This window comes from Limanda limanda, chromosome 6 (genome assembly GCF_963576545.1).
Source record: "Limanda limanda chromosome 6, fLimLim1.1, whole genome shotgun sequence".
NCBI lineage: Eukaryota > Metazoa > Chordata > Actinopteri > Pleuronectiformes > Pleuronectidae > Limanda > Limanda limanda.
In genome coordinates, this window is record NC_083641.1 from 19,612,272 (window position 1) to 19,637,018 (window position 24,747).

Here is a 24,747-nt window from a genome sequence, read left to right on the forward strand (position 1 = left end):
TTTGTCTGGATCCTATTGTTGTATAACTAAGCCTTGTGTCACATGATTTTGTTAAAAGGAAATTAAATGAACAGTGTACTTAAAATATATAAGGTTTATATTTTTTTTAATTGTATTGATTTAGATCAAATATCACTTAAGAGTCCATATTTGTCAGCACTAAAGAACAATATACAGCAATTGTGTTAGTCATAGTTTTGATACATTATTTCAATGACTCAGTTTAATAGAACAGAGACTTTTCCACTTAATTCTTGTAAATCATCTATCCAAATATAATATTATCCCTGGAAAAAAAACATTAACCATATATTTTTCTTGTCTAAATACAGTTTTATATTCAGGTTTTCATTGCCTCTTTAAATGATTTGATTTTTCTGTAATTGCTTTCTCATAAACAAACTTGGTATGTCCAACAATGTTCTCCTAAATTCCAATTTAATTAATTGCCTCACAATAATCTAGACTGCACTGCAGGTTTTTAAACTATTATTAACATATACAAAATATTTTGTATGTATTTCCTGCCCTTTGAACTGAAACACCATCAGCAGAATGAGCAGCTGCTGACCTCGTCCTCTATGAGGAGACCCCACGCTCCACTGAGGCCTGTTGGACTGTTCGGTTGACTCTGACAACTGAGTCCAGTTCCTGAGGAAACATTAGTTTCCCTGAATCCAAAGCTAAGCTCTAGGATGTGTTTACAGTCTGAGCTGAGCAGTGTATGACGTCTGACTTGATTTTGGATAAAGACCAGTGTGCTTTTCCTATTTTTGCATATGTCCTTATAAATTGCCATTCTCATTGCAGCTGAACCGTTGATTTGTTTGCTAGGAAAATCAACTGTGTTTCTTAAACACCTGCCATGTCAGTATCCTTGTCAGACACGCAGGTCCAAGTCGCAACTTTGTGTTTGAGAAGAGTGAATTGAGTCGTCAACGGTAAGTTATTATCAAAATGTATATCTTCTGAAAACAATCCTGTTCACCATGTTTCTGTGCAAGTATAGTATTGTTATGTATCGTTACACAGAATGCTTTTATTCTAAATGAACCCATGAATATGCATTGATGTTGCATTTTTTCTTTATCAATAAAACGAGCTGATTCCTGTTAACTATGTTTTGAATTGAATTGAAAAGAAACGGTGAGCCTTATTTTGTGCAAAATAGGCGCATCACAGTTATTGGAAGTGTTTATTTAACGTTTGGATTAATGGATGGATCTGACATTTGATGGTAACCAGCAGAATCAATTTCTTTCCATACAATTGAAAGAATTAAATAAATAAAGACTGACGAATATTTTGTTGTTGAATAATTTGTTTGTATCAATGGAACCCTGCTTAAATACTTAACTGTTCACATAATAGTTTAAAATCTTGTAGTTTAAATGTGGGTTCTGTGTGTTTTTAATTCTTTACCTTTTCCTGCAGGTGTAGTGATGGCGTTAAATCAGACGTCGCTTCATGATTCCTTGTGCAACAGTTTCACCTACAACCCAACCGTTGTTCCCGCTCTCTACTTCTCGATGTTCCCCATAGCTCTGCTGCTGAACGGTGTAGCAGCCTGGGTGTCCCTGCACCTCAAGTCCACCACCACCTTTGTGGTGTACCTCAAAAACCTTGTCGCTGCTGACCTTATCATGACGTTGCTCATCCCGTGGATTGCTGCGGCTGACTTGCCGCATCTGTCAAAACTATTATTTGTACCGTCATGCCGTTATTTCAGCTCACTTTTCTACAGCACAGAGTACACATGTATCGCTTTGTTGGGCTTCATCGGTCTGGACCGTTTCTTCAAGATTGTGTCACCTCAAAACAAGTTAGCTCAGAATCTGACCGTGAGCAAAGTGATATCGGGCACAGTGTGGTTAATAATGTTCGGAGGCACAGCTTTACCAACTATCATTTTGAGCAACAAATCAGTGGCCAACTTGACAGAGACCAGCAATTGCCTGCAGTTGAAAGGACCGGCTGGAATTGAACTCCATAAGAAGATTATAATCTACCTGAATTTTTTCTTTTGGCTCGTCAGTGTTGTCATTGCGGTTTGCTACATTTGCATCGCACACAAAGTCATCCAGTCTTTTAAAAACTCTGGGAGTAACAACAACCAGGGAAAGCAAAAGATCAAGCTTCGTGTTTTTGTGGTTGTCTTTGTGTTTTTTGTATCGTTCGCACCATATCACATTTACAGGATCCCTTACACTTTTCAACAAGTCCAGCAGCATTCGTCCAAAACCACCTGCGCTTACTTGAAGGGCAAGTTTGCCAAAGAATTCACGCTCTGGCTCGCCAACACAAACATCTGCATGGACCCACTTATCTACGTCTTTCTGTGTCGAGAGTTCAAGGACAAGCTGATGTCTATGATGAAGAATGTTGCCACCGCATTTAAAGTAGCTTCAGCAGGCAAAGCAGAGGCTGCTTCGGTTTAGAATCTGACAGACATCATGAAAGGGGTATGGAACTGGACTGAGCTCAGGAGGCACGGCATATTTTGTAGACTCAGTTTATTGCTTCAGATATTATTCAACATGCTTTTGCCTGGGTTTACTTACTATTTACTGACTTCATAATCACTATTTAAATCCATATTAAAGTTTGCTGTGATGTTTTGCGTCTTGTGACTCTTGAAAGCTTGAAAACCATATAACGGAAATAAAATGAGGATGAGTGACATAAACATTATAGGGTGACATTATTATTGTGTGTTCGTGTCAACATAACACAGCTTTACAGTAGCTCTGAAGATTCAATATCGAAATTGATTTCTAGGAGATAAGAAATGAGGCCGCCATGCAAAACAAGGAGGTATTGTTTTGTGTATCTCGCACTGAACTCCTATGTGGTTTGTGGTAAATGCCGAATAGGTCATGTCTTTAATGCAGCTCTGCAGATTTATAATCTGTATATCTGTTCTTTGTGGCATGTCAGTGTTTACTGTAAAGAACAAAAAGATGTTTGCAACAAGCACCACGTCCGTTTTACTGTAGTGATATATTGTGTTGATAATGCCTTTTATATGCTATTAACAGTTGTGAAAACAATTTAAAGGAGACATATTATGCCCATTTTACCACAAGTTGATATGGTTCCTTGGGGTCTTAATGAAATGTCTGTAATATTTTTTGGTCAAAATACCACAAGGATCATTTAAAACAGCGCCAGGAGCTGCACCCGTGCTTGGGGCTCGCTCAGCGGACGGCCTCTCCTGTGCGGCGAGGCGGAGGAGGAGGAGGAGGGGGGGGGGGAGCAGTGTTAGCTTCCAAAGCTACAGCTCCACACGATCCCTTTGTCTGTCTGTCTGTGTGTCTGTCTGTCTTTGTGTGTCTGTCTGTCTGTGTGTCTGTGTGTCTGTCTGTCTGTGTCTGTCTGTCTGTCTGTCTGTGTGTGTGTGTGTGTCTGTCTGTCTGTGTGTGTGTGTGTGTGTGTGTCTGTCTGTCTGTCTGTCTGTCTGTCTGTCTGTCTGTCTGTCTGTCTGTCTGTCTGTCTGTCTGTCTGTCTGTCTGTCTGTCTGTCTGTCTGTCTGTCTGTCTGTCTGTCTGTCTGTCTGTCTGTCTGTCTGTGTGTCTGTGTGTGTGTGTGTGTGTGTGTGTGTGTGTGTGTGTGTGTGTGTGTGTGTGTGTGTGTGTGTGTGTGTATGTGCGCTCAGAATATAAGCCCTGTATGAATAAATATACACATACAATTATATACTGTATACACACATCTAATGCATGTATTTAAATAAATGGATACAGAAATATATGTAAAGGACAGTGACTTAAAATGATTTTAACAACCTTAAATATGCTAAGGGGGATTTAAGACGTGAAAGTGGATGTGTCTGTGTGTGAGTGACAGGGGGGCGGGGCAGTGACGGGGGGGCGGGGCGGTGACAGGGGGGGGGGCGGGGCACTCAAAACAGGTCAATCTGAGGAGGGCTGTTTTAGACAGGGTACAAAGGGTGCTGTTTTAAATGATCCTTGTGGTATTTTGACCAAAAAATATTACAGACATTTCATTAAGACCCCAAGGAACCATATCAACTTGTGGTAAAATGGGCATAATATGTCTCCTTTAAATTGTTTTCACAACTGTTAATAGCATATAAAAGGCATTATAGTAAATTCACTGCAGTAAAACGAACGTGGTGCTTGTTGCAAACATCTTTTTATTCTTTACAGTAAACACTGACATGCCACAAAGAACAGATATACAGATTATAAATCTGCAGAGCTGCATTAAAGACATGACCTATTCGGCATTTACCACAAACCACATAGGAGTTCAGTGCGAGATACACAAAACAATACCTCCTTGTTTTGCATGGCGGCCTCATTTCTGATCTCCTAGAAATCAATTTCGATATTGAATCTTCAGAGCTACTGTAAAGCTGTGTTATGTTGACACGAACACACAATAATAATGTCACCCTATAATGTTTATGTCACTCATCCTCATTTTATTTCCGTTATATGGTTTTCAAGCTTTCAAGAGTCACAAGACGCAAAACATCACAGCAAACTTTAATATGGATTTAAATAGTGATTATGAAGTCAGTAAATAGTAAGTAAACCCAGGCAAAAGCATGTTGAATAATATCTGAAGCAATAAACTGAGTCTACAAAATATGCCGTGCCTCCTGAGCTCAGTCCAGTTCCATACCCCTTTCATGATGTCTGTCAGATTCTAAACCGAAGCAGCCTCTGCTTTGCCTGCTGAAGCTACTTTAAATGCGGTGGCAACATTCTTCATCATAGACATCAGCTTGTCCTTGAACTCTCGACACAGAAAGACGTAGATAAGTGGGTCCATGCAGATGTTTGTGTTGGCGAGCCAGAGCGTGAATTCTTTGGCAAACTTGCCCTTCAAGTAAGCGCAGGTGGTTTTGGACGAATGCTGCTGGACTTGTTGAAAAGTGTAAGGGATCCTGTAAATGTGATATGGTGCGAACGATACAAAAAACACAAAGACAACCACAAAAACACGAAGCTTGATCTTTTGCTTTCCCTGGTTGTTGTTACTCCCAGAGTTTTTAAAAGACTGGATGACTTTGTGTGCGATGCAAATGTAGCAAACCGCAATGACAACACTGACGAGCCAAAAGAAAAAATTCAGGTAGATTATAATCTTCTTATGGAGTTCAATTCCAGCCGGTCCTTTCAACTGCAGGCAATTGCTGGTCTCTGTCAAGTTGGCCACTGATTTGTTGCTCAAAATGATAGTTGGTAAAGCTGTGCCTCCGAACATTATTAACCACACTGTGCCCGATATCACTTTGCTCACGGTCAGATTCTGAGCTAACTTGTTTTGAGGTGACACGATCTTGAAGAAACGGTCAAGACCGATTAAGCCCAACAAAGCGATACATGTGTACTCTGTGCTGTAGAAAAGTGAGCTGAAATAACGGCATGACGGTACAAATAATAGTTTTGACAGATGCGGCAAGTCAGCCGCAGCAATCCACGGGATGAGCAACGTCATGATAAGGTCAGCAGCGACAAGGTTTTTGAGGTACACCACAAAGGTGGTGGTGGACTTGAGGTGCAGAGACACCCAGGCTGCTACACCGTTCAGCAGCAGAGCTATGGGGAACATCGAGAAGTAGAGAGCGGGAACAACGGTTGGGTTGTAGGTGAAACTGTTGCACAAGGAATCATAAAGCGACGTCTGATTTAACGCCATCACTGCACCTGCAGGAAAAGGTAAAGAATTAAAAACACACAGAACCCACATTTAAACTACGAGATTTTAAAAAACTATTATGTAGACAGTTAAGTTTTTTAGCAGGGTTCCATTGATACAAACAAATTATTCAACAAAAAAATATTCGTCAGTCTTTATTAATTTCTTTCTTTCACTTGTATAGAAAGAAATCGATTCTGCTGGTTACCATCAAATGTCAGATCCATCCATTAATCCAGAGTAATCAAAGTGAAGCAGTGTGTTGTTCCTGGTGTTTTTTTCTAGATATCATCGTAAATAAATGTATTTTTCAAGCAAAAGGTTAATAAACACTGCCAATAACTGTGATGCGCCTATTTTGCACAAAATAAAGCTAATTTCTTTTAAATTAAATTCAAAACATAGTTAACAGGAATCAGCTCGTTTTATTGATAAAGTAAAAAATGCAACATTAATGCATATTCATGGAATCATTTAGTACAAAAAAATTCTGTGTAACGATACATAACAATACTATACTTGCACAGAAACATGGTGAACAGGATTGTTTTCAGAAGACACAATAATGTAAGATACAAACACTAGGCTCTGTACTGATGAAGAGATTAATATACATTTTGATAATAACTTACCGTTGACGACTCAATTCACTCTTCTCAAACACCAAGTTGCGACTTGGACCTGCGTGTCTGACAAGGATACTGACATGGCAGGTGTTTAAGAAACACAGTTGATTTTCCTAGCAAACAAATCAACGGTTCAGCTGCGATGAGAACGGCAATTTATCAGGACATATGCAAAAATAGGAAAAGCACACTGGTCTTTATCCAAAATCAAGTCAGACGTCATACACTGCTCAGCTCAGACTGTAAACACCTCGTAAAGCTTAGCTTTGGATTCAGGGAAACTAGTGTTTCCTCAGGAATCACAAATTAAACATCACTATAGCTCTGATAGCAAGAGTCTGCAGCAACTGATGCAGTGACACCCTCTGACCAAAAGGTGGACTCAGTTGTCAGAGTCAACCGAACAGTCCAACAGGCCTCAGTGGAGCGTGGGGTCTCCTCATAGAGGATGGGGTCAGCAGTTGCTCATTCTGCTGATGGTGTTTCAGTTCAAAGGGCAGGAAATACATACAAAATATTTTGTATATGTTAATAATAGTTTAAAAACCTGCAGTACAGTCTAGATTATTTTGATGCAATTAATTAAATTGGAATTTAGGAGAACATTGTTGGACATACCAAGTTTGTTTATGAGAAAGCAATTACAGAAAAATCAAATCATTTAAAGAGGCAATGAAAACCTGAATATAAAACTGTATTTAGACAAGAAAAATATATTGTTGGTTAATGTTTTTTCAGGGATAATATTATATTTGGATAGATGATTTACAAGAATTAAGTGGAAATGTCTCTGTACTATTAAACTGAGTCATTGAAATAATGTATCAAAACTATGACTAACACAATTGCTGTATATTGTTCTTTAGTGCTGAAAAATATGGACTCTTAAGTGATATTTGATCTAAATCAATACAATTAAAAAAAATATTAACCTTATATATTTTAAGTAAACTTTTCATTTAATTTCCTTTTAACAAACTCATGTGAGACAAGGCTTAGTTATACAACAATAGGATCCAGACAAAACACAAATGTGGAAACTTCAAACTCACGTTTATTCAGAGATTTTCAAAATTACACTTCAGCATGAATATTTGATAGAGAGATTATTATTCCTGTACTTCCTCATACATATCATTTATTTATTCTTTGACCTTGTTTTTATGGATATAGTGGATTGTCAGTCTTAATAGAAGCTAATCTTAGGTCACTAGAGGGCAACATAAAGCAACAATAAAACATGCAATCTAAAGATAAGATATTCACTGAGAGATCACAACAACAACATAATTTCTAACTAGGAATATCTTGTTTATCTTTTCTATCTTATTACCTTTCATTTGAAGATCAATCTCTGACTTTTTTATCACAGGAAACATCCTCATTCTCAGCTGAATACAACCCAACAAGCTTCCCTCCAGCTTTCAGAATGTTGACCATTGTGTCTCTGTACTCTTTGCTCAGGTAGCTGTAGAGAAGAGGGTGCAGACAAATATTTGTGGTAGACATCCACAGGGCTATTTTATGAGCAATCTCCAACCACATTTCATTATCGCAGACTTCATCGTCAGAGAATTCATATTGTAGGGTAACAGGAATGCGCGTTATGTGGAGGGGCATAAAACACACAAAAAACACCAGGACGGTCAAAAAGACTCGCAGTTTGGTTTTCTTCGTCCCTTGGCTGTTTTTGCTCCTGGAGTTTCTGAAGGACTGCACAAACGTCACGGTGATGCAGATGTAGCAAAATACGATCAATACGCTGATGGACCAGAAAATAATCATCATGAATAAAACCACATATGCATGCAGTTTCTTACCAGCTGCACCTTTCAGGGACATGCAGAAGTCTCCTGAGTAATTACCAGGGCTCCTGTCGGTTAGGATCATGGTTGGGATGACCGTGGTGCCTACTAACACTGCCCAAACCAGAGTGGACATCACCAGACTGAACGTCACATTCTGTCCCAGCACTTTTCCAAACGGTCTCACGATTTTGAAGAATCGGTCCATGCTGATCAGACCAGTTAAAGAGATACCCGCATACAGGGAGCAGTAGAAGATTACGTTAGAATAACGACAGGCGAACGCCCTTAGCTCGAAGGTTGCTCCAGGAAGCATGCTCGCTGCCATGAGCGGCAGCGTCAGAGTCATGAGCAGGTTGGCAGCCAGCTGGTTTTTTACATACACGACGAAAGTTGAAGTGGAGCAGGTGTGCAGAGAAACCCATGATGCTACTCCGTTGAGAAATAATGCAATGGGGAACTCGAAGAAATAGAGGTATGAGACAGCCACATTTATGGTATCTGTGAAAGTGACACACTTCGAGGAGAGGTTTGATGTGTTGTTGGCCACCATCATAGAATCTGAAATTAAAAAAAAGGCAGGTATCAAATAAAGACTGAAACTTTTCTTATTCTGCAGGACTCAAGATCCTAATCCTGAACTGGTCTGTCATCAGTTGGTTGGATTTTTCATTTAACTTACAAAAATGAAGAAGGAACATTAGTCACTTATAATTGTTAGTTGTAAAATACACATCTTATAATCTCGGAGCCCCTCGGCTGAAAACGAATTAACCTCTGGGCTCATATTTTGAAGATTCCAGTGGATATCTGGGCCATAATCACATGCAGAATATGTTTAATGTCACATTATCTAACACTGTGTTACTCATCTTCAACACTTTGAGTACAAAAACAGTATCAGGTGAAAGGACGATTTACCATAGAAGACAAGGAAAAAGAAAGAGAATTTCTGATACACAGCAAGTTTTGTTAAAGTTAAATTTAACTGCTACAAAGATGCACTGGCATGCATTTATGTATTGGATTAACATTTAGCCATGTGAGGAAAGGTTTCAGAGATGAATGCCTAATGTATGAAGCCTATAGGGGGTGTAGTTTTACATGAATTGCACTCTGCTTGGTTGTCTTTATGAACTAAGAACTGCTCTACAGTATTCCAGCTGGCCCTGTTGGACCTGATTTGCATCTGACATTAACTTAGACGACATTTGCTACTATAATTGTGTTTACTTTGCTCAACCAAAGCATTTGAATGCACTTTGGTTGCTGAACTTGACACTTCCACTTTTGACACAGAACCGGGGAAGTTATGCAATTGTTGGATTAGTTTCTAACACAGTGAGCACAAAATCTTAAACAATGGATTGTGTTACTTAATGCTAATTGTACTACATTAAATCCTCCACATTTTAAAATCTTCTGTTTGTCAAAATGTCACATTAAACATTCATTTTGTGTACCTCTTAGGTTCTATTTCGTTGCTTTATACTCGATTTGGAAATCAGTGTATGGAGAAGTTTATATATCCAGTGTACATCTGTGCAGTTCAATTTGCTTCACATTAAATTAACAGTAAATACCCATACATTTTATTTGACAATTTGCCAGAATTTTTGCAGTTAGATTCATGTAATCATTTATTTGTTATTATCTAGTGAAGACCTTGAGGTAGTAGAGCCAAACGATGTCTTATACAATTTCTATTTTACAAAAACTATACTTTGAGCAAAGCCATTTCACAATAAAAAAAAAATCAGTTTGATCCAAATGAATCTGATTCTTAGCAAGTAAGAAAAATGCTTCTGTGGGAAAAAAATACAGACATATATGTATATACTTGCCACTGTTAACTTTATTAAATGAAGATTTTACTCTTACTTCAACTGTTTTCTGTGTACGATTAATCTTAAGCTATCCTCCCCTGCTCTACACATTGATCACAACTTGTTTGTGTTCACTACATCATGAGGAAGTTTAGTGACTGGGCTTGAACCTTATTGAGAAGGAGGTTAAAGCCCAGAAACATTGAAGTTAATCAAACGTATAGGCCATGGTGAGGCAGTATTGAAATTGTATATGCTCAGTCTTTGTACACTTTCTCAATAACTAACCAAATATTTTAGTTTGACTCCATTGATTCCATAGAGTTCTGAGAAAAAATATCATGCCACTCACCGAGGATGATGATCTCTTTAACTCCACCTTCACAGGAGAAATAACTAATGTGTCAACTCTTCCACCCAACAGATTCAAATCTATGACATTGAGCTGCTGTTGGGTAAAACCATTCAAATTACCTTCACCGCAGTGAGCCATGTGTTTTTAAACTATAGTGAAACAATTTCTGACTTTGAATAACAAATCAAGGTATATTTTTTTTTATCGAGGTCTCCTCTGGCCATTAACTCCATCTTCTTTAAACCTAAACGCTCCTTTCATTTTGACAGTATTCTGCTTATGTGACTTATTATCCAAGACAATCATTCACTGATAACGTGAACAACATCTTGTGAAGTTAATGCTTTAGTATAAGTTTCACAAATAAAGAAATACTTAATCTGTGTCATATCAACAGCACATTATCATTAATATCAGGAAAAGTGTGCAAGTGTGTCTCTTCTGGAGAAGGAGTTTGTCTCTTTTGCGGAGGAGGAAATGTTTTGTTATTCTTTACCCAAAAAATGTTCTTCTTTATTACAATTACAACTTTATTCTCAAAATATTTGTCTTCAACATCGCCCGAATAATCCTTCGCAGAAAACAGAAATGAAAGTAAAAATATATATATCTTTAAACTCTCAATGTTACAAAAAACTTTCGTACACAACAAAAAAGCTGTTGATAAGTGTTAATTACAGTGTATTAACTATTATAGATATTGATATAATGGTGATTTAATGATTTGTTTTCAGTTGTTAGGGACAAACTGTCAAATGTAGTCACAAAGGTAATTTCTCATCGTTATGAAATAGCAACACCTCACTACCACCATACAAGTGTCTTTGTGCTGCACAGGGACTTTATGTTCCAACAGAGGAGTCTCTCAGGGGGGTGCTGCCCGTGTCCCCGTCCGAGCCCCTCCCTGTCAGCCAGCTGCAGGAACCAGGAGGAAGACGCAGGGTCTTGAACAGTGTGGTTCTGAAGGACTGGCAGAGGAAGAAGTAGATGAGCGGGTCAAGCAGAGAGTTCAGGGATGAGAGGAACAGCGTACTCTCTTTCAGCTGAAAGAAGAAGAGCTTGAGCCTACAGTCGAAGAGAACCCCTCGCGTCTGGCTCATGGTGTAAGGCACACGGGCAAAGTGAAACGGCACAAAGCACAGGAAGAACACTGCCAGGACCAGAAACACGTTTGCGTTAATTTTCCTTATGGGCGGCTGGGACGAGCGGGTTGCTGTCCGGCTCTGTGCCTGAAATGCAGCCCCTCCAGCGCTGGGGGACTTACTGCGGGAGTAGGACTTGTACAGCTCCTTGGTTATCAGGGTGTAGCAGACTATCACCGTCACCAGGTTGCCCCAGAAAATAACTTGACAGACATGATTTACCACACCATGCCAAATCAGCCCGGCCTCCGTCTTCAGGTCGCTGCACTTGAAGTGTTGAGCAGTTGGGGTTTTGCACGTCAGGATCACATTGGGCAGACAGAGGACAAGCAGACAGGTCCAGATGAAGCCCGAGAGCAGCTTCCGACGAGCTAACCGGGACGCGTTAGTGCCCCTGAAGGGCTTGAGGGTCTTTCTGCAGCGATCGATGCTGATGAGGCCGAAGAACAGGATACTGATGTACATGGTGAGGTAGAAGAGCACTGAGGAAACTCGGCACACAAACACACGCAGGCCAATGGACGCCATGTTGGAGTCTGATAACACCTGGAGAAAAACAAATCCCATTCAAGTCACATATTTAATTTGTATGATAACTGTTGTACTTTTTTCCTCAGCCAAATTTGGGTTTTAGATAATTCACTGATTCTTCACTGCTCAACTATAGGCTAAAAATGAGAATAATGTTTGGGTTGCCAAGTTGTGAAACATCTTTATCCTCCAACAGGACACTACTCATTAACATGTATTATTCATTAACTACTGATGGATTATTGTTCGATCACTTTGATTGATTTACTACCATGAACGTATGCAAATAACTTGCTAGGTACCGATGATGTCTAATTAATTCTGACTTTATATTTTTTTTCTGTTGATTTCTATCTATTAATGGATTCTTGGAATCACCTTGATTAATGATTCATCAGAAATATAATTGTTTTCATCGCCTAGCAACCAAACATTGCTGTATAAGTGCTATAACTAATCTGTTAGAAATACTAAATTAACCCTTAATTAAGTGTGCATTATAAGTAAGTGATACTGGTGTAACCAAACCTTGAAAGGGAACGTGAAGGTCATGATGACATCCGCAACCACAATATTCTTCAGGTATATGATGAAGTGAGACCGGGAGGGGATGCGAAAAAACACCCACACCGCCACGCCGTTGAGTGTCAGTCCCAGCAAGAAGAGGAAGGAGTAGAGAACAGGAAAGACCACAGTCTTCAACACGTTGTTACGGGAACAAGTGATATTGGTGAAGCTGTTATTGCCGGAGAACTGGGGGAAAGTTGTGTTTGTCTCCATGATTGTTGTCTGAAAAGAGAAAAATGTTCACATTATATTTGATCAATACAATTTAGATCTGATACAATTTAAGGTAACAGGTTTTTGTTCTTCAGGCTCTGTAAATTCTGTAAACTACCAAGTCTCACCTTTAATTTCAGTAGGTTTGTGAAAACATTAAACTTTAGGGGGGAAAATAGTCTTTCACAAGTCCTATACTACACTAAAAGTTCTGATAAACACCCAAAACATTGCACTACATCACACTGGATGTACGAATGGCATCGTACGTCGCTTGTGCCAATCAGAAGAGACATCACAAAATTAGAAATCAGCTCATTTTAACGCAAAGTTTCTGAATGGAAGCTGCATTAATTCTTAAGTGGAATGTATCTTTTGATACTTTCACAGTATGTATATCTCACCCAGACCTGCTTTATAATAACTAGAGCATGATATAATGATAACAAATTTAACGTGAAAATCTCAAATTCTAAAGTATGGCACCTCATCCATTAATGGTATCTTCAGAACTTGTCCAAGTCCAGTTGCTTACGTACAACTTCTGGATATAGTGCCCAAAATCCATATATTTAACATTTGGTAAGAAAATCCTTTGCATTCGATCACTTCCAGAAGTCAGACCGTCTGTATCTATATCCACTCTGGTGTCGCTCCTCCAGAGCTTTGCTGAAGACACCTTGGGCTCTTGTTTCTTGAGGTGTCTCTCTGCTCTTGGTCTGGTCTTCAGCAGCTTGAATGCATCTCACTTGGATTTTAGGTGACTGATGTTCAGGATCATTGTTATGCTGAGTGGCAGAATGTGGTCCAACCGCTAAATATACATAACAGAACTATGCAAAACAAAAGGTCTATGAACTGTTCCTCTTTTCTCTATGATTTCCTTTTTTTCACAATTTCGAGTGTGGTGGACTTTTGTTTCAGGAATCCACAACTTTAGAGTGATCTCTAAAAGTCTTCTCTGGATTCTTGATAAAGAAACCTTGATCCCTGAGGGCATTATTTACTAAAAAGTGTTAAATCTTCACCATAAAAAGATATTTTCTGCTCAAGTGCTGATTTTGGTAAACCAACTTTGACATACTTTTTAATTGATTGCTTTTTTTTAACCTTATTATTTTCTTCTGCATTTGCATGGCCACCTTATATTCACCCAATCGATTTTTCAGTCAAACTTTTAAACAAATACAATTCAAATCAAAGCGCTTTACAGCTGATTGACAAAACATGGGCACATGTTACAAATTAATGCATATTCACAGTAAGGGACCAGTGCATAACATAGCAATTAATAATTAAAGAGTGGATAAAAGATAATAGGATAATAAAACATAATCATCACTAAAAGCTTAGAAGATAAGATGAGATAAATAAAAATTAGGAATAATACAAAAAATAAAGCCACAGAATTATTGAAAACAAGGTAGGTTTTTTAATTTACTTTTATTGACAAATGACTCCACCTCAAACTAATTGGCAAATTAAACTCTACACCCACTCTGAGCCCCATGTCAGCTTTTATGAATGAATTGAAGCAACACATTGTTACCCAAGACACGTTTAGTGAGTGAGTGTCCAATTGAAAATGTCAACACTGTGTTAAACAGGCAACAGTTCTCTAGCAATGAAGTGAAACCTATTGGAAATAAAGCTGATATGTGAAAGTTTAATAAAGTATCTATTGTCCTGTTTATAGCTGAAAAGTAAACTCAATACACTCTGCACACTCAGGCTGTTTTGTTGTAATAAATATAAGCAACATTTTGTAACTGACCTTTTAATTTAGCTGATTAAGTAGAATCAAAGTCCCAGTTCAGTTCACGTGGAGCCGTTTAGTCCCTTCTGCTTCTATATTCTGATACTGACCATTTGTCTTTGTGTGTGAGGGTTTGTGATGTAAAAGTACCACAAAGACTTTCTCTTTGCCTTCTCCTTTCTGTTTCCTGTCATGTGGAGTGGCAGCTGGCTACATTTCTACATCCATTTGAACAGACATGGAGTTTTCACTTCAGTTCCTGTGAATTTAATTGGAGCCGATGATAAGTGCTTCCCCTACTTTTTGTCTTTCACTTCTGGCCACCACTGTTGTATAATGTTCCTAGCTTCTGCAATATTTTTTTTACAAAATTAACATTGATTTATGTTACCATGTAAGGGTAATCCCGGACAGAAGGTTACATTGTGAGTAACTGGATGCATCTTCTTTGTCTTAAGTTTTCTTGAATGCATTTCTGCCATGTGAAGTATATTTTTTATTAACTAGAACTTTTAGAACTTTTAAAGAAATGTGGTGCTTTTAAAGAAATGGCACTTGTAGCTCAACGCAATTGAGCTGCTCTTTTATGGTGTTTTATTGTTTTATTTGATGTTTCAGTGCATGTCTGCTTCTCGTTTTTTTGTTTTTGTCTTCTCTATTTGCCCAAAAGCAAATTGCCATTGGGAATAATAAAGTTGCATTGTATTGTATTTTTTTTTCTCTATATCCCGCGTGTTACTGAACTGCAGCCTATCCTGAAGTATGTCCAGGACAATCTGGTGAAGCGTTCATCACTTTAACACACATTTCACATTTCATTGGTGCACGTATAACTATTTATAATACATCACCAAACACCGTAAATAAGGTAACATGGTTAGACTTTTTATCCAATATAACGCAGGTCCATCAAAAACAAACATCTTGGAAGCAGATGGCACTAATACCTTCTGTTCCGCAATGGAAAAATATGAAATGGTTTTTGGCAGATTCTTCATCGATATAAAACTTTTTTCCGGTATTCAAAGTCCCATTCAGATTTTGAACTCGCTCTCCTCCCAGGGTCGTTCTATCTATAACACCTCAAAGCGGGGTCAACGAGTCACCGTCCAGGTTGTAAAGCAAACCACTTAAATGTGCCCTTACTCTCCAGCCTCCCTCTGAAGAGGACAGACTGTGAGGAAACTTCTTTCCCTTAAAACCTGTCTGTCATAATGTCCAGCAGACAGACAGCTCAGACTTTAGTTCTTCAAGTGAAACACAATGGCAAAAAAATAAGGCAAAAAGTGATATTTATCCAGGTTTCATTGCATTGAAATAATTCTCCAGTATGACGGTTGTAGTGTAACATAGTTATAGTAATAATGATGACAATGATATTAATACATGTGGCCTCTAAATGTTAGAGCATAAATAAACTCTAAAGTATAAATAATATCATAGGAAGACACATTAGCAAAAAGTTAGATTAAAAGCCCTTTTAGAGCTATTGACATTTTGCATTTTGTTGTGCATTTAATGTTAATTTTTTAACCCTCATGCCAACATAGTAGTTTTTACTGAAATGCTAATGTAATTAAATGCATCTTACTTTGTTTTAAAAGATAAATATATTACATTGAAATAAGGCGGAGAAAGTGCAAAAGACTGTACATGTAATAACGTACATCTAATAACTCACTCTTTTCCATAAAAACATGCAGTTTCACAATTTAGACTGTACCATAGTCATAACTTAAGCTTTTACAACAATAAACCTCATTGATAAACACCCCTGCACACTTCTGCACATGTTGGTTTGTACTTTTCTCCTGATCACGTGACCCTGATGGCCTTCTGCCCCTGGTTCTGTGGAGTGCCAGCAGTAAGCATGGCAATGCTGCAACTTCCCGTGTCTGGGGCAAGATTGGTACAGTCAGCAGCATTCGTTTCCTAAATAAATGCTCATCTAAATGTGTGTGTGTGTGTGTTCTCTATTTTCAAGACCAGTCCCAATGAAGCAAAACGTAATTTCTGAAGTCCTTGTTAAAGTTAGCGGTGAATTGGAATGAGTTTAAGGTCAGCCATGAATTATGCGTCTGTGTGTTCATGGCCTTATATCTTTGTGAGGACACTTTTAAGCATAGACCGTACAAATTGTGGTCTTTTTTTAAAACTGAGGCCTTTTTGACCTTTCCTCACTTTTTCAATGGGATGTTTTTCGATGGTTTTAGGGTTAGAATAAGATTTAGGTTAGGGTTAGGCATTTAGTTTGGATGGGTAAGTTTAGGGTAAGGGGCTAGGAAATGTATTATGTCAATAAGTGACCTCACTATGATAGAAGTACAAACATGTACTGTACAGGAGGTCTGTTTCTCCACCCTCCATTTTTTGCAGGCAATACTTTTCCCTAAAGCTGTGATCTATGATGCACATCTGGGTCTGATCAGGGCATCAAACATGCGTTCTCCTGGAGACGGCTCAGCAGCTACAGACAACCACACTTGCTGCTTCTCAGTTCAGTCTATAAGTGATTGGGTCAAAAGGTCGATCAGTTTTTGAAATGATGATGATGCACTGCTTTTGTTTTGGTAATCAAACTCCATACTAAACTCCATTACAAGGGTGTTTGTCAGATTAATTCAAACACGGAGACCAGAGCAGCACGAGACACTTTTCACCTACACAGTAACCCATGTCAGCTTCCTCTCAGACAGACAGGAAGAAGGGAATGAGGAGAGGAAATAAAAAGAGGGTGACGCAAGACTTGACTGAAATTTCATTTAAACCCCTCTGAGCCTCCTTACCCCACGCAGACCTTTAAGTCAGCACTCTCTCCCCAGACCACAGGCCTACAGATACATCGCCACTGTCTTGCCAACAGAGTCAAGATAAACACTGTTCTATCACCTTGTGTTGTTAATAACGCCGGAGAGTGGAAGGGGGGGAAAACTCCCACCTCCTCTCTGCACACACGGCTCGTCAGGAGCACAAGAGGGTTGTATTGTCGAGTCGAATTCCTGGCGTGAATTATTGTTTCAATGCGCCCCCTGTCTCTGCACATGGTGAAAGGCCTTCCAGCAGAAATAGACTGTTTTTACATAACCTTTGGAGAGGCTGTTTTACGACATGAGGGAGACTGAGGTTAAGGAAAAGGTGATGAAAAGAAACTCTCGGTGCTTGAGGGCAAACATCAAGCTAATAACAGACACAGGGCTGTAACAGCTGTGGTGTGGAGCGCCTGCGTGATCCGAGGGCAGGGTGAGGCCGAACTGTGACCTCTGACCTCTGCAAAAAGTCAATGGTTGATCATCTCGTCGTCGCGACAGGGAAAACGACACAAGAAAGGAAATTCTTACCACATAGAGAAAGAGAGAGAAAACATTGAGGGTGGTCTTTGTGGCGTGTTTGTTTGTGACTCTCTTTCTCTTTATTTATGCATGTTCATGTGTGTGGGTGTGTTTCCTTTGGCGTCATTTCAGTTTCTCCTCACAGGGTTGAAATGTGTGGGTCACACTTTGTTTTGACAGTGTAAGGTTTCTTCAGCTACTGCCGCTGTTCGGCCGTCCATACGGTTATCCAAACTGACAAATGTGAAGCAGCTCCCGTGGAGGTGAAGAGGGACATGGGTGGGACTAAAAATAACACTGTTAGCTACAGTGTTGCTACCGTTTATTGAGGATGAAACCACATTGCCTGTCAAACACCATCACTTCACTCTTTGTGATTAAAAAAAATACATTTACTGAAATGGTCTACGTGTTCCACTGGAGCTGGTAGTTTTATTTCTTTAGGAGCTTTGTGAGGACTCTGACTGCTGAGTAGTGCTTTTCTTAATTTCTCATGAGCCCCACACTAAATCTGGTTTTCCTGTTTTAGTGAAGACAATCATTGACATTGCACATTTCTGAGCCCCTTATACTATAACCTTAATCACTGCAACTATAGTCTGTATATAAAGAGGAAGCCTGTATCTCTATTGTCCAGAAATTAAGGAAAAATATCTTCCATACCAATGACCACAAGCTTTCCCCTTCTAGTTTGACCACTAGTTAAACTAGAAGGGGGTGAAATTGATTGAAATGCAGTGGCTATTGGCTTTCTAATTTCTCTGCATTCATAGCTGTAAATAGAGATTAGCCAAAATGTCGCCTGGACCTAAAACACTGAGAAAAACATTGCTGTTTGTGTTTTGTGTGGAGAAATGCTTTAGTATGTGGAAGACTGTAAACAGGGGGATGATCAAGTTGCTTTAGCATCACTTTCACTGTCATATCGTCCATCTTTAAATCCATGCAGTGAGCATAACTAAATGCATAATCCCAAAGTTTACCTGGACCCATTTCTAACCCTAAAATCAAGTGTTAACCTCCCAACACCACTTTTAAAAAGGACAGCCTAATATGTCCTCACTTAGGTCCTCAAAAAGATCTAAGTACACACACACACACACAAATATCAGTGGCTCCAAGTGGCTCCAGGGCTTCAGTTTCTGCTAGTGAATGTTGTTGATTCCAAGCTCAGCTCCAGTGTGATGCTTACTGAGACGTTATCCTAGCAACTGCTTTTGTTTTGGTCTTGCTACAAATCATCACTCATCTCTTAGGTCTGGCATACGCATCAGTCACAGACCTACTAGCCAGCACCTGGCTCCACATCTGATCCTGTCAGAAATGCATCAATTTGGATTTACGCATGAATACTTAGCAAATTACAGTGAGTTTTGTTACTAATTAAAATTAAGTTAGGTGTTGCATGTGAAAGGAATTTAATACAAACTTGGCCCACAATGCCTATGGCGACTGCTTCTTAACTGATATAAAGCATTAAAAAATTTGTTATTACATGCCTAATAACTAACAACCATTATTACACTTATAATTTCACATTTGTGTATTTAAGGTTGTAAAATGTAAGTAGTAGCATAATATTAATAAGCATCTAGATCAAACAAAAACAAGTTACAACTGTGAAGACGATCATTAGTATTGGTTTGATATTATACTGGCCGATGGATAGAGAACCTCAGGTGAAAATTAGCCCAGGTGTTGTGTGTTATATTCACACCTTACAATAGTTTCACCAACTATTTAAGACCACCTACACATAGTGGCAAGGGACAGACACAAGCCCTGTGAAGGGGAAACCCTCAATTCTGCAATAAAACCACACTTGGGACACTTTTCAAATGATCCTGGCCCAATGTCGGTCACATCCCTTCTTTAGATTCTCATCCACGGTGCTCGTCTGATAATTCCTCGAACCACGTCTGAGAGAGCAGGATGCCGAGCTGTGGCTTGAGAATTGAAAAAAAAAGGGACAACAGCTTCCTTTGAGAGGCTGGCCACTCTGGGATACCAGGCATATTTGACAGATCGTCTCTGCTTGCTCACCACAGACCTGTCTGCAAACAGAGGGTAGTAGATGGGACAGGGCAGAGAGTCACCTTCAGTTTCAGTGGACATTACACACACCCAAAGGACAAGGTCATGAACAACTGTGAACAAAATAAGGTGGAAGTGGTTTAAACCTGGAGTGTATTCTTCTGGAAATTAACTTTTTAACATGAATAAAATCTATAAAACACAAACCATGAAATTTCAAGTCCTACAGAGAGACCAAGTGAAAACGCCTGTCCCCTGTGTTCCATCGAGTTGTTTGCAATAAAACCATCCCAACAGATTCCCTGTCTGCTTACAACTCTGGATACAAACCAATAAGCAATAAAATGATGTGACACAAAGCTGCTTCAGGGAAGTTCCACAACAATGTTTATGATCCAAGTAGCAAACATGACTTCATTAGTAACCGTTGAGCTCAGGGCTATAATGACAGTCTGTTTTCCCTCATGTCATCATGGTGTCTCAGGTTGCTAGGTGCCGTAAAGATGTTTGCGTCAGACATGCCGCAGCAGGTGGCCAAATTGGTCTCGGGTATAATGACGCAACTTCCAGTTTAACACCATACATGCCTGTTTGTTGTACTTCCATTGGTCAAAAACCTATTTAGGACCCCAGAATTACATTTAATGACTGGAACTTTTGATAACATCTATCTGTCTTCTCCTTCTGTTGTCTTTGTTGTTTTTTTGTGTTTAGCTCACAATGCATCTAAATTGCACATTGGCTGCACTTCACCGCGGTTTATTGAATGTTATTTCCGAAAGCACGGAGGAAATGCTGACCACAGACACGTCTGAGTAGAGGAAGGCTATTTGCGAACACATGGCGCTCTTTCACAACAAGCCAAGAACTTGTCAACAGCTTTATCTTCATGTATTGGAAATAATGACTTCTCAAAGAATATGGGAATAACAGGCAACTTATAGAGGATACAAGACATTGTATCAAATATGAAAGTTCCCTCATCTCTGTGAAGACCTTAATGTACAAGGTTTGCAGGCCACGATAAAATTTAAACCATTACTATAGATGGGAACGCTATAACTAAACTGCTACTGTAAGTAAAGCTACTGGAGGACGAGTAAAGGGAGGTTATACATTTCTACATGATACAGCCTCTCCGGAACCTTTGAAAGGACTTTCAGCGTTCTTTTGTTGGATAATGTTTCTTTTATGGAATTTGATCTTGTTGTTTTCCTTGCATTGTTTTTGGATTAGCTTTATTCTGTACTCACCAATCTCATTTCTGTATTTGATTAGATTCAAATATGTATTTAGTGTGTTCCCTTACTTGTTTGACCTTTTTGCCTCTACCCGATTGCACTGCCAACATGTCCAATTAAAGATTTTTTCGTCTTTGTGGGAAGTGTACATTTAGGTCCCCACCTATGATCACTCCTGACACCACATTTCTCCCCTAATAATGGCAAATCCCTTTCAAGGGTCTGGCTAGCAGATGAGTCTTTGCCCTTAAATGTCTACTTACTTACTTTATCACTTCATCACTGAATCTAAAAAGTTTCCTCAAACTACTAAACCTGTCATGCATCAGCCTCCCCTGTAAAGTAGCAGGGCCAGTTTGTTTATGCTCCCTAATTGGGTGAGCTGGCTTAGTTTAAAGAACTGTCCCTCTGCTGCCGTTGGGACTCAATAATTACAGGTACTTTGATGTTTTTAGCTTTTTTTTTTGTGTGTGTGTGTGTGTTTGTGTGTGTGACTGTTAGTTAGCTATAGAGCTGCTGGCTCCACCAGTCCGCTCTTGAGAATAAAGGACCACATCTGCACCTAATCAGAATGGAGAAGGCCAAAAAAGAACTTCGAATGCCCCCCCCCCATTACTCTTATAATATACATAAACCCTGTGATCCATGTTTCTAATTTATTAGGGCCCATTTCAATTTAATGGTCAAGATGTTTACTGATTGAAATCTTTGGATGATTAATGGCGAAAGTTAGTTGATTTATGGTTGCACTTTTGCCCTTGTGCCAGGGTCTCAGACCTGGCTTATGGTGCTTATGGCTCATTCTTAACACCTGCAGACAAAATCCGGGGCAAAGCAAGAGCTTATGTAGAGTTACAATGGAACTCAACAGTTATTTTAAATGCCATAGTGGGACAGAGGCGACATCTGATACCTGCATACCTTCCTATGTTAGTCAACATAAAAGCTCTTGGTCAAACTAGTAGATGATCAAAAATAGGCCTGAGAAGAAAGGGTTTGAGGACGGCTGTGAAAACACCATCACACCATGGCAGATCCTACCTGGAAAGGAGGTGCAAAGATGGATCTGTCTTACTTGTGGCTGGAGGGTGGAGGTGAGGATTCTGTAAACCTGGTGTGAAAATCCCAGCGTCACTACAGGTACAGAGAGATGATCTACTGTATGAGCAAACGCGATCATAAATCTGCGGGTAATGAAAATACTTTGAAAAGGTTTTTCCCACGTATGGATTGCAGCAGAAAGGATGCGAGTAATCCACTTCGTTCTGCAGGGGACTTAACTCGTTGCCCAGTTTGCAGCTTCAAAGAAATAAGACAGACTCTCCGAGCTAACAGGGGAGCACTGTCTGAGGCTGCTGCTGGTCGGCTCCCAGCCGCCCTCTCCTGAGATCTCATCTCCTGTTGCATGTTCAGTCTGCTAGCACTCTAGTTAAAGTATGGAATTCATACCACAGACCAGAAATATGTCTCACCGTTCCCTTGTTTCCACTCTAGACTTTATCCTTCTTTCCACTTTTTCTCACTAGGCACTCAGCTTCCTTTTTTTTTTACACTCTTTGTATTTACTCACCCCAGCCATTGCCCACACACAGAACTATTCATCCACTTTCAAAAGTAGTAGTACGAATTCTTAAATAGCAGCTGACACATTTAATGTGATTTACTTTTCTACTTTGCACATAAATGCCTGATTCAACCTTTTGATATAATCGGCAGAAAAGAACAAACAGAATCAATAAAAACCTAGAGATTCTGTTTTTGGCCAGGCTGGTATAACAGCTAATAAAAGCCTGATAGGTAACAATAATTTGCTTATTTAATGGTAATTTAGAGATTGTGTCTCATGAGAGCACTAATAAATGTATTGTCTACCTCAAAATCTGAAAAAAATATTTATTGGATGCTATTATGACTTTTTCTACATGTAAAAGTTTATTAAATATATGTTCCATAATCTAAAACAATATATTATCAGATATTTCAAACTCCATCATTTTTGGATTCAAACATCTGTCAGGGTTTATTACACACTAACTTTATAGAGTGTGTAGGATAAAAACCCTGGGTCACTAGACACATTATGTGCTAGACAGAAATAATAAACTCCAGATAAAATCTTTACGTTTCATTGAGTGACTGAACAGATCTGGAGAATGGATCAACATTCCCTCTGGCAGATGGAAACATATGAGAATACAAAGGAAGGGATTTCTGATGACTGAACAAAGCATCTATTGTTAAACCTCCCCTGCAGTCTCTGCTGGGTTCAAAGACTTTTGCATTGATGTAGTGATGTAATATCAAGTGTTAGCAAGCTGCCAGCTGAATCCAATTAAAACTGAATAGGCAAATAATTGTGAAAAATCAACAACACTTCTTCCTGGAAATATTACTTGTGCCTGCCCCGAATCTGTTGAAGGAGGTGGGTTTTGCTGTAACTTCGGGGCAATGGACAATATTCCCAGTAAGATGTCATTTGACTCTGTGCAGATTCGTTCTGTTTATCCACAGTCTTCACGTTGGCCAAGGAGTGGCGATATTTTACCCACCTCATGTAGTGTAAAAACAGGCTGTGTTTATTTTGTTCTCATGAAATGCTGGAGGCAGTGCTACTCTTCACGTTGGTAAGTCTCACCAACTGGGCTCAGAGCTAATGTAACATGGTAAAAGTGAAATTCAAACAGACCCAGAAACACACAGTGCTCCTTTCAGTAGCTTCTTATAAAACCATATTTCATACGCGCCAAACTTCAACAGTTTTCCTTTAAACACCCATGAGGAAAAGAGAAAATGGGAAAATCACATGTTTGAAATCCTCATAAATATCCAGTTCACTGGAAGGTAAGTGGACTGAACAAATAAACTCTTCCCCATCCACATAGGCCACATGAGGTGAATGATGAACTGTCTTTCACACTGAGGGGCCAGACTACTTCCATTTGCATTTGATTGTCACCTGGTTCACATATGAAAGCACTTTTCCCTCAAATCATGGAGCCAGTTGCCCAAAGTCTCTGGAAGACAATTGGCTGCCTGGGTTTTATCATTCTGCTGTCGACTGGCTGTATGCTTCAAAAAACAATGACCCCCTTTTTTTTGGTCTCTATTAAAATGTAGTTGTAGGGGAAATCGCCTTAAATGAACCATGTCCCTGTTTAATACTTCTGTTTTTCAAACGTCCACACCAGAAAGAGACTGAAGGGAAAAGTGATAACTCTTTATCAGAGATATTTTATGATGAGTACAAAACAAATACAACATTCATGTGAATTAAATATGAAAATATATACACTGTATATTATTTCTGATATTACCTATATCTCCACCTCATGGGAATAAATTATTTTATGCTCTGGCGTTTCGGTTATTGTAGAAATTGTGCATCATCACATGCCACAGCATTATAATGAGACTCTGGAAAAATTGCTTTTTTAAAAGTACTATTTTAAACGTGCATCATTATAGGCAATTTAAAATTGGTGCAATTTACAGAGAAATTGTTTCCAGTTGTTTCCCTTAAGGACATGTAAATACACCTAAAGAAGTGGGGTTAGAGATTAACATCACTACATTTTGAAACACTCCCACATCTCTCAATGACACTAATGGACTATTAGTAATAACACTGTAGCATGTTTAATCTTTTCTTAAA

At 39.1% G+C, this 24,747-nt stretch overlaps 4 protein-coding genes across 4 annotated transcripts; 1 reads left to right on the forward strand and 3 right to left on the reverse strand.

Moving 5' to 3' along the window:
- The first annotated feature begins 1,442 nt into the window (after window positions 1-1,442).
- Window positions 1,443-2,438, forward strand: LOC133002902 (P2Y purinoceptor 13-like). The gene has a single exon (XM_061072493.1). It carries the CDS (start codon window positions 1,443-1,445, stop codon window positions 2,436-2,438), a length of 996 nt encoding a protein of 331 aa, XP_060928476.1.
- A 2,236-nt stretch (window positions 2,439-4,674) lies between these two features.
- On the reverse strand, window positions 4,675-5,670 carry LOC133002904 (P2Y purinoceptor 13-like). The gene has a single exon (XM_061072494.1). It carries the CDS (start codon window positions 5,668-5,670, stop codon window positions 4,675-4,677), a length of 996 nt encoding a protein of 331 aa, XP_060928477.1.
- A 1,973-nt stretch (window positions 5,671-7,643) lies between these two features.
- On the reverse strand, window positions 7,644-8,654 carry LOC133002905 (P2Y purinoceptor 13-like). Its single transcript, XM_061072495.1, has one exon. The coding sequence runs from the start codon at window positions 8,652-8,654 to the stop codon at window positions 7,644-7,646; it is 1,011 nt and encodes a 336-aa protein (XP_060928478.1).
- Window positions 8,655-10,998: 2,344 nt separating this feature from the next.
- Window positions 10,999-14,578, reverse strand: p2ry12 (purinergic receptor P2Y12). Its single transcript, XM_061073605.1, has 3 exons — window positions 14,510-14,578; window positions 12,484-12,744; window positions 10,999-11,970 (listed from the first exon to the last, which is right to left on the reverse strand). The coding sequence occupies exons 2-3, from the start codon at window positions 12,733-12,735 to the stop codon at window positions 11,125-11,127; spliced, it is 1,098 nt and encodes a 365-aa protein (XP_060929588.1). The 5' UTR covers window positions 12,736-12,744; window positions 14,510-14,578; the 3' UTR covers window positions 10,999-11,124.
- Window positions 14,579-24,747: the final 10,169 nt, after the last annotated feature.

What these genes read in the sequence shown, in the direction of transcription:
- LOC133002902 (XM_061072493.1), top strand. Translation starts at nt 1,443, where the DNA reads ATGGCGTTAAATCAGACGTCGCTTCATGATTCCTTGTGCAACAGTTTC.
- LOC133002904 (XM_061072494.1), bottom strand. Translation starts at nt 5,670, where the DNA reads ATGGCGTTAAATCAGACGTCGCTTTATGATTCCTTGTGCAACAGTTTC.
- LOC133002905 (XM_061072495.1), bottom strand. Translation starts at nt 8,654, where the DNA reads ATGGTGGCCAACAACACATCAAACCTCTCCTCGAAGTGTGTCACTTTC.
- p2ry12 (XM_061073605.1), bottom strand. Translation starts at nt 12,735, where the DNA reads ATGGAGACAAACACAACTTTCCCCCAGTTCTCCGGCAATAACAGCTTC. An exon ending in CCTTCACGTTCCCTTTCAAG is followed by an intron (nt 11,971 to 12,483) that starts GTTTGGTTACAC and finishes GTTTTTCTCCAG; the next exon opens with GTGTTATCAGACTCCAACAT.